At 41.2% G+C, this 9,455-nt stretch overlaps 3 protein-coding genes across 3 annotated transcripts; 2 read left to right on the top strand and 1 right to left on the bottom strand.

Moving 5' to 3' along the window:
• Positions 1-413: 413 nt before the first annotated feature.
• On the bottom strand, positions 414-1,402 carry SS1G_00893 (predicted protein; the record flags this gene model as incomplete). Its single annotated transcript, XM_001598754.1, has 3 exons — positions 414-454; positions 799-849; positions 1,213-1,402. The coding sequence occupies 3 exons, from the start codon at positions 1,400-1,402 to the stop codon at positions 414-416; spliced, it is 282 nt and encodes a 93-aa protein (XP_001598804.1).
• A 1,087-nt stretch (positions 1,403-2,489) lies between these two features.
• SS1G_00892 (hypothetical protein) lies at positions 2,490-4,120 on the top strand (the record flags this gene model as incomplete). The annotated part of the gene is made up of 6 exons (XM_001598753.1): positions 2,490-2,568; positions 2,621-2,972; positions 3,024-3,277; positions 3,434-3,727; positions 3,782-3,930; positions 3,983-4,120. The coding sequence occupies 6 exons, from the start codon at positions 2,490-2,492 to the stop codon at positions 4,118-4,120; spliced, it is 1,266 nt and encodes a 421-aa protein (XP_001598803.1).
• A 2,751-nt stretch (positions 4,121-6,871) lies between these two features.
• Positions 6,872-8,745, top strand: SS1G_00891 (hypothetical protein; the record flags this gene model as incomplete). The annotated part of the gene is made up of 8 exons (XM_001598752.1): positions 6,872-7,046; positions 7,141-7,239; positions 7,309-7,382; positions 7,453-7,807; positions 7,914-8,017; positions 8,164-8,450; positions 8,521-8,585; positions 8,663-8,745. The coding sequence occupies 8 exons, from the start codon at positions 6,872-6,874 to the stop codon at positions 8,743-8,745; spliced, it is 1,242 nt and encodes a 413-aa protein (XP_001598802.1).
• Between the last annotated feature and the right edge of the window lie 710 nt (positions 8,746-9,455).

The raw sequence follows: 9,455 nt of genomic DNA, 5'->3' as shown, positions 1-9,455 counted from the left end.
TAGGGAGGCAGTGGGATCGGGGATGGAAGAAGAAGTGGTGGTGGTGAAGGACGGAATAGAAGAGAAAAGCAGATATAGATAGCTAGATTAGATGAGAGAATTCATTAGTTAATTATTAATCTAAAGAACCTGAAGACTTTTCTAGCTCGTATATCTGTTTTAAAAGTATTGAGTAGCTGCATATTTATATGGTCCGGTCTATCGCTGAAGCTGGAACTAGAGCTGAAGTTGAAGTTGGATATTATGGATCTTGTTGATCTTGGGTTTAGGAGATTGTGGACCATTGAGTAGGTAGGAATTGGATACTATGAAATGAATTGAATAATAAACGTATGGAAACGCTTTTGAATTGCAAATCTAAGTGATGAAAGGACAATGTGGTTGGTAAGGTCTGTAGGATGCGTGAATATCTTTTATCTGATATGGTAGCGAGGTGTTGGGTCAAGGAATTTTACTATATTTGTCTTATTTTAGTAGTATTAGCATAAAGATGTTTTCCCTGACTGATTGGACGTGGATGGGATGGAAATGATATCCCTTAGGTTAATGCTTATTGTTCATTCCTGCCCCGTTGCATTCCCTTCTATTGAGGTATTTGCTGTTCAACTCCTATAGCCTCACTCAATCCTCATTTGAGTAAATAAGAGAAACAAATCATCCTTCTATGCTTCCCTAACTCTCCTTCCGACATCTTAATTCCTCGTCCAATTTCCCGAAATTGTAATACTCCTCTTCTAACGCATTCCATTTCAATTTTGCTACAAATAGAATTGAAGCAATGACAGCAACACTACACACTTGTATGGTACCTCAAACTACTCATGGCTTTCCCTATATCATCTCTACCAACTACGTATTTTCAACCGACAATTAGACAAGAAAGGACTCAAACGTAAAGTTAAACTCGGAAACACTTTCCGGTCAGTCCGGCGGGGTACTTACCATTATGCCATGTAAAGACCCTTGGCACCCAATCTGCAAGGTACCTAAGGGGTCGAGTCAAGTCCAGATCTATGTTTGGTTCTTGGAAATAGGGTAAGAGATTCAACATGATTATCGACTTTCTGTTTGTTATATAAAGGCGTGTTTGTAAATGTGAAGTAGACTTCTCGCTAAACACTTTTTGGCTTAACTTTACGAATACTTAAAAAGACCTCACTTGAGATCTATAGCAGAGCCTAACAATTCCACCGGCTCCTGACTGAATCTTACCGCTACCCAAAATTCCCATACAGACCGCACGAAGAACTTGACTGTAGAACTCCATAACCTTACATATTGCTACTTGAGATTCTATGCCGTCGGGCCGAAGCTTAGAAAAGAATGCCGATCTATTCAAGCCAAGGTCTCGACTTCGGCCAGCAATCAATTTAATCGCGCACATTCGAACAAGTCGAGCCATTAATTATTATGTTATACTTGGGAACTCGGCGACAAGGAGAAAACTTCCACAGATGAAGTTAGTTGATGGCAAATGACCTAATTGGTAGCTGCGGCTAGCTGTAACCTTAATCCTGCCAAACATAGGCTAAATTTGCAAACGCTGCACGTACGCAGTATACCTTTCTCCACGATTTTCATCCCCAGATTCTCTCCGCATTTTCATATTAGCCTTAAGTTTATGCTTAGGGGTTCTTGAAGATATTTGTGTAATTTCAGGAGGCTCAATTATATTGTTGCACATTATCTAGGAGACTTGGAAGTGCCAACGTAACTTACAGATCCTCATTCTTTTCTCTTTCTACTCGAGTGCTCTGATTGAACTGGCGTTTAGCTATTGCCGGTTGTTCCTTCATGTCGCAAGTTGATTGAAATCTTCCTTGTTTACTCCATACATAACACATGACGAATAATCACGTTCTTGCTATCCACTCTGCAATGCAATAAGGTTAATACTCCGTAATTACCTTCAACCCCACAAATCCACTTTCCCTCAAGATGACAGGCGATATACTACTCCGTACAGATCATACGGCAAGTGGCAGCAGTCCCACATAGCACATGATGTGAGAGACTCTACAACGGGCCGTTGCTCCTTAAGTCTCTCACGTACCTGGCAAAGGTAATATCTTTAATTTAAAATTGGGTTTGAGTCAGTTTCCGTAAATTAACATGATTGGATCCCCAATGCTACATTAATTCATTGCTATAGGAGGAACACTCTTAATACATTTATTTTATCCAATGAGATCTTATGGGTTCCTGTCAAGGATTAATTATAGTAATGTTCTCCACGATCTACCCGTGAAACTTTTTGTTGTCTACTCAGGCTATACAAACTATACTGGCAAGTCGGCGCCGGACTTCCGTCTCATATTGAGGAGGGGATTTGCATATAGAGAATATGGGTGTTTGTAGGTCTGCCCAAATGGATATGGCCAGGATTACGAGTCAAGCCCCAGTTAGAATGATATAAAAGATCGTTCGTTTCTTCAGAATTTTGAGCATCTAACCACACGCAATCTTTACTTCTTCCATTATCTTTCAAAATGGGTCTCAAGAATGTTCTTCTCGCTGCTGCTGCAGTAGCACCTACTGTGTATGCTCAGGGCGCTGGTTATTCACAATGTAAGCCATCATGCTCTAGTTGGTATGGAACTATCGTTAACATAGAATTTAGGTGGCGGTCAAGGCTGGAGTGGCGCAACAACTTGTGTTTCTGGATTCACCTGTACTTATACCAACGAGTACTATTCTCAATGTCTACCTGGTTCGGGTGGTGGTGCATCTAGTTCCCGCCCAACAACTACCGCTCCTACAACAATCGTCACATCCACGAAAGCTTCCACTACTACAGGCAGCAGTGCAACGACGACAGCAGCACCAGCCGCAGGCAACCCATTTGTAGGCAAAGCACTTTACGTAAACCCATACTATGCTTCTGAGATTTCCGCAAGTGCCATTCCTTCACTCACTGGAGCCATGGCCACTAAAGCCGCCGCGGTAGCAAAAGTTCCAACCTTTTTCTGGCTGTAAGTTATTCCCTTTAATCAGATGATGAATGTGAAAGCTGATAAGCTTAGTGATACCGCTGATAAAGTTCCAACAATGGGAACCTACCTTTCCAATATTCGAGCCTTAAATAAGGCAGGAGCAAACCCACCAGTTGCTGGTACTTTCGTGGTCTACGATTTACCTGACAGAGATTGTGCAGCAGCTGCTTCCAATGGAGAATATAGCATTGCAAACAATGGTGTAGCGAACTACAAAGCTTATATCGATTCGATTGTTACTATCCTCAAGAACTATTCTGACACTAGCGTTATTCTAATCATCGGTAAGTAAACTCTTCATCTCTAAGTGAAGAAGATTGGCGATTGACGATTTAATAGAGCCGGAGTCGTTGGCAAATCTCGTTACCAACCTAAATGTTCAAAAATGTTCCAATGCACAAGCAGCTTACCTAGAATGTACCGAATATGCCATCTCAAAGTTGATCTACCAAACGTCTCCATGTACTTGGATGCTGGACATGCTGGTTGGTTAGGATGGTCCGCAAACATTGGTCCAGCTGCACAACTCTTTGGTCAAGTCTACAAAGCAGCAGGAAGCCCATCTCAAGTCAGAGGTCTCGCAACCAATGTCGCAAACTACAATGCTTGGACTAGCAGCAGTTGCCCATCTTATACCTCCGGTGACTCTAACTGTAACGAGAAATTGTACATCAATGCTCTCGCTCCACTCTTGACCGCACAAGGTTTCCCAGCTCATTTCATCATGGATACTGGTAAGTTAAATGTTATATAAGCTTTCTTGAGGATGAGATTAACGGTAGAAATAGGTCGCAATGGAGTTCAACCAACCGCTCAACAAGCATGGGGAGACTGGTGTAATGTCATCGGAACCGGATTCGGTGTTCGACCTACCACCAACACCGGAGATGCTTTGGAAGATGCCTTTGTCTGGGTCAAACCTGGTGGAGAAGCCGATGTTTGTTCTCCCTCTCCATACTCCAATCTTTCATCTACTAACTTCACAAAAGGGTACTTCAAATACAACAGCAGCTCGATACGATTTCCACTGCGGTCTCTCAGATGCCCTTCAACCGGCTCCGGAAGCTGGTACCTGGTTCCAAGCTTACTTTGCCCAATTACTTACAAATGCTAATCCTAGCTTTTAAATTGAGGAAATTGGATGAGGGAATTGAGTCGCTGATGCATACATTCTTTTAACGCAACGTAGCATGAGGATATGAGACAGTCTTTACTGTATGGTCAATCGTTATATCATTTTTTCTACCTTTTTAAATTTGTACATAAAGTTCTATCTTCTCTTCATCTGTATATATGAAATACAAATTTTTACGCCCGACAATATCTTTGGTGTGATTTATTGATACTTTTAATCATCTTTGTGAATTCTTGCATGTAATATTATGTGAAAATGAATCTCTCTTGGCTTTAGACTATTTCACAATACACACATGAAATATCTTCAACTTTCACAAGAGTAAAAGTTAATTGTTCTTAGTCTGATGGATATATTTCAGATCAATCATTTGCAACTAATTCATCTTTTTATATAATAGTAAGTCTTGTAAGATAGAGTAGTATCATATAATTAGCATCTTCATAAACAACACACTTATATATAACCTTACCATCGTAGATAAATGGATAAAATACCAAACCTAAACAAATAATCAGCACCCCACAGATTGCCATACGATTTACCAGTTTCCTCAGCTTATTGTAAAACCTTGCATCTTTATTTCCTCTAAACTCCATCTACCTATCTAATCCGTCTATTATCATCCATCATATCATCAAATAACCATACCATTAACCCAAAGCTAAAGCTAACCAACAAACACAAACTGTGCCCAAAACCTACTCCTCGGTTCTTTCTCGAAACTTCGAGTTTTAATATAGATCGATCCAGATCTAGATCTAGAAATGAAAAAGGGAAGAGAAATTAAAAAGTCAAGCCGCTGTTTAATTTCATATCTAGGCACTACTCTGTATATACGGAGTAATTAGTGCCTGCTTTAATATTAAGGGCCTGGTGATACTAGTGCTGTGTGTAGTTCTAACGGTACACTAGGTAAGTATTCCGTACGGGGAAGTTTTGAGGGGTTGAAGGATTGGAGGATGGAAGTGTGGTGTTTAGATGGAGGATAGGATAGGGTATAGATCTAGAGTGTAGGGTATGTATGGATGTAAGATTATATACATGGGAGTATCAATTAGAGACTAAAAATTAGGATCTAAGAGAATCTAGATTGAAAAGCAGAGTCTTTGTCTGGGGTTTTAGTCTTATAATATATACACCCATGAGAATTACTATTAGGGATATCAGGGATACATACATACATCCAAAGGATCCAGCAATAATGGGATATTATACTATTCCGTATACGGAGTATGCACTAAAGAATAGTAATCAAAATGCCACAGCCGAAAATCTGGGGTAAGTTACATCTTACCCACTTGCCTATAGTAGTATATGGTCATTTCGGCAGAAACAAGGATACTATTTAACCAGACACATTCTTTAGATGAAAATTAATTAACATGTGGCAAGTGAAGAAATGTTTCTCGGTACGGAGTACATACGGAAGAAGTTGTTTCTTCTATCCTATAGGCTGGGGGAGCGAGTATTGCTTTAGGTATATGGTGTTTGTTGTATTGGTACGTGCTGTGTGTGCTGGTAGGATGGGACGTTTGTTATTTGTTATTCTTCAGAATCTCTTTGAAGTTTAATTATTAGGTAAGGTTCAGACTTAGCATCTTCTGTGTGTGCATAGAGTTTCGGAGGTGTATGGTTTCGGGCTGTGGGGTAGAATACCCGAGTAGGTCTATGGAGTGGAGTGGAGTATATGGTTTGAGATTAAGATTTTTCCGGGGTGCTTTGGATGGTAGGTTATGTAAAGCTTACTTTATTCTCGGCGTGTTTTTTCTTGGTGTACTCCTTATAATTGTACTCTGTAAGAAGTCATCTCTAAATCATCTCATCTCATCTCATCACACCACATCACACCACATCATATACCTACCGGCACAGAGTACAATACAGAGTAGAGTAAAACACAAATATAAAGTCCCACCACAACATTCCCCTCCCACTAATCAACTCCAACCAATCCCAATCCCAATCCATACCACAATAGGCAAATGCATTCTTCTCCACAAAAAAATAAATCATAAATCACTACCTAGGTAACCATACATTTCCCGCAATCCCGCCTCGGAACCGCATCCCCTTTTTTCCGCAAACAACATCACGAGTTGTTCATCCTACGACTTATGCTGACTGACCAATTTAATTTTTCATATATACGCTGCAAGAAACAGATTAATAGTGTAGTGAACTAAGGAACTACTAATGAACTAAACTAAGATTTCCAGGGAATTTAGCTTTTAGCATTTAGGGGGCATGTGTAGAGTTTTGGCCCTTGGGATGGGAAGTTTGCTGGTCGGGGGTTTCGGTCCGTGGGTTGGATGGCTGTGGGTGGGTGGTCGGTGGGCGGTGTGAGATGATGGGATGAATAGGATAGGGTGGGAGATGGATGGGGTGGAGATGGATAGGGAATGCAAGATGGGGGATAGGGAATATGGGAGTTTCGGGAGTGGGTTTGGCGCTTGGAGTTTATGGAGTAGGGTAGGGTAAGGTGGGTTGATATTGAGAGGTGAATAAGAGGAGAAAAGGGGCACGGTACAGTATTTGATCGTATGATTAGATTGGGGTATATATACACGGAGTATATATTTATGACATATAACCAGTAGATCCCATTTATAGAATTGAGGTCAACTTGGACTTTATATATATATCCTCCCGTTACCATCTTACTTACAGTATCTCTCCTCATCTTCATCTTCTTCATTTACTACTGCTTCCCTTTGCCAGCCTTTACTAAAAGTTCCTCAATATGAAGGTTCCAACTCCTCTATACACTATCCTTCCGCTCGTATCCAGCGCCACAGCACAAGGCGCTGCCTATGCACAATGTGGAGGGAAAGGATGGACGGGAGCAACAACTTGTGTTGGAGGTTATGTGTGTACTTATTCGAGTGAATATTACTCGCAATGTTTACCTGGAACTGGTTAGTCTTCCATTACTCAAAGTTGACACTTAACGGGTGGAAAAGTGGTGAATAAATCAAAAAAAAGGAAGAAGTCTAACAAGTGAGAATATAGCGACTCTAACCACAGTTACGAGTTCGAGTAAACCATCAAGCTCTAGTACCAAGACTAGTTCATCCGCAGCTTCAAGCTCAACTGGAAAAACGAAATATAGTATGTTCATACAGTTACTCTTTTCTTTCTGAAACGGCCCAAATAAGCAATCCGACTAACATACTTTAGTTGGAACCAACATTGCAGGATTCGACTTCGGCTGCACAACAGACGGCACATGTATAACCAGCGAGATCTACCCGGTGCGCACCCACACCCACATTTCTCCCTCCCCTGCACCTTAAACACACCCACTAACCCTCTCCACCACAGCCTCTAAGCAGCATAGCCAACCATCCAGATGGTCTCGGCCAAATGTCCCACTTTGTCAAAAGCACAGGACACAATATCTTCCGTCTCCCTGTGGGATGGCAATACCTCGTGAACAATGTTCTGGGGGGTACACTCGACAGTAACAATTTCGCAACCTATGATTCATTGGTGCAGGGATGTCTGGCAACAGGTGCTAGTTGCATCATTGATATTCACAATTATGCGCGATGGAATGGCGGGATTATTGGACAGGGTGGCCCAACCAATGCGCAGTTTGTGAGTTTGTGGACTCAGTTGGCGAATAAGTATAAGGGGAATGCGAAGGTGATTTTTGGTTTGATGAATGAACCTCATGGTGTGTATTTCCATTTTCTGTTTTGGTGGTGGGAGTGGAGTGTAGTGATGAAATTTGAAGGACAGTGATGTTGGATTTGTGCGATGTTACTAACAAAATCTGTTAGATATGCCAAATATTACCACATGGGCAGCCTCAGTTCAGGCAGTGGTTACTGCTATTCGCCAAGCAGGTGCTACATCTACCACGCTTCTCCTACCTGGTAATGATGTAAGTATCATTAGTTCATGGATTCCCCATTTAACCTCACCTGTCTCCTTCCTAATCTTTTCTAAACCGAAATCCGAAATTTCAATATACCTTAAATCCCGTTTCACACCCCTCCCACATCACACCACTAACTTAGCCCCCACTAGTACACCTCCGCAGGATCTTTCATATCCGACGGCTCAGCAGCCGCCCTCTCCAAAGTCACCAACCCAGACGGCACAATCACAAACCTAATCTTCGACGTCCACAAATATCTCGACTCCGATAACTCAGGAACCAATCTTGAATGCGTGACCAATAACATCGACACCGCATTCGCACCACTAGCAACTTGGTTACGAGCAAATGGAAGACAAGCCATACTAACCGAGACCGGTGGTGGTAACGTCGCTAGTTGTGAGACATATTTGTGCCAGGAAGTTGCTTATTTGAAGTATGTTTTCTAAGTTTCTTTTGTCTTTGAAAGATTGGAATAATAAAACGCTAACGATGTTTCTACACAGTGCCAATTCCGATGTGTACTTGGGATATGTTGGGTGGGCTGCTGGAAGCTTCGATACGAATTACAGTAAGTGGAGTTGAAACTCGTCCCAAAATTGTGATGAGAACATATGTGATAGGAATATGTACTGATATTGACGATAGCATTAACGGAGACACCCAATGGAAGTGGATCATCTATGACAGATCAACCACTTGTTGCGGCTTGTCTTACTCGATCGAATTAGTTGGTGTTGGTTGATGGGGATGTAAATAGCTTGATAAGGCTCTGTACATAAGGGAATGAGTCTGTATATATTAAACTGGTTGTACATAGGTAACAGTATATGAGAGGAGTATGCAAAAAAAAAGATCGGCATTAAAGTTTAACACACATCTGCACATTCTAAGATGAAGGAATAAACCTTTTCAAGCTGTATGAATATTCAATGGTCGAAATGTGAGACACATAAGCAATGGCAAAGTAATGTGCAATCCAGCAACTGCCAGTATACAAGTAATTAAAACCCTTTTGCTCCATCGAGAATGAATTAAGATCTCTATTCTCCAACCTCCGCTGAAAGAATCGGATGACGGCAACATACCCAAAAGAGGAAACTTTCAAATACCCACAACCACCTCTTCAAAAAGCCACCTCCATGTATCTACAAAAATCACAATAATAGCTTTTTTCGAAGTCTTGACAAGCATAAGAAAAAAAAACATCGTCAGCCTAGTATAGGAACGTAATGGCTGCTGTGCCAGGGGTATCCTAACGTAAATCTACTGAGGATATATGGACATACGAACGACGGCTAGATCGCCGCGCCGCCAAAATTTCATTTAGTATGAAAGCTTAGGGGAAGAACTAAATATCTAAATGACACTGTACTATGTGCAAATATGATCAATTGAGAGACGTTAAAGGCTATGACGATATTTTTGTGCTGATCAACAA

The sequence above is a fragment of the Sclerotinia sclerotiorum genome, genomic scaffold (genome assembly GCF_000146945.2).
Source record: "Sclerotinia sclerotiorum 1980 UF-70 scaffold_1 genomic scaffold, whole genome shotgun sequence".
Lineage (NCBI taxonomy): Eukaryota > Fungi > Ascomycota > Leotiomycetes > Helotiales > Sclerotiniaceae > Sclerotinia > Sclerotinia sclerotiorum.
Note: the sequence above shows the minus strand (reverse complement) of the source record. Positions and strands in the feature narration are given on the sequence as shown.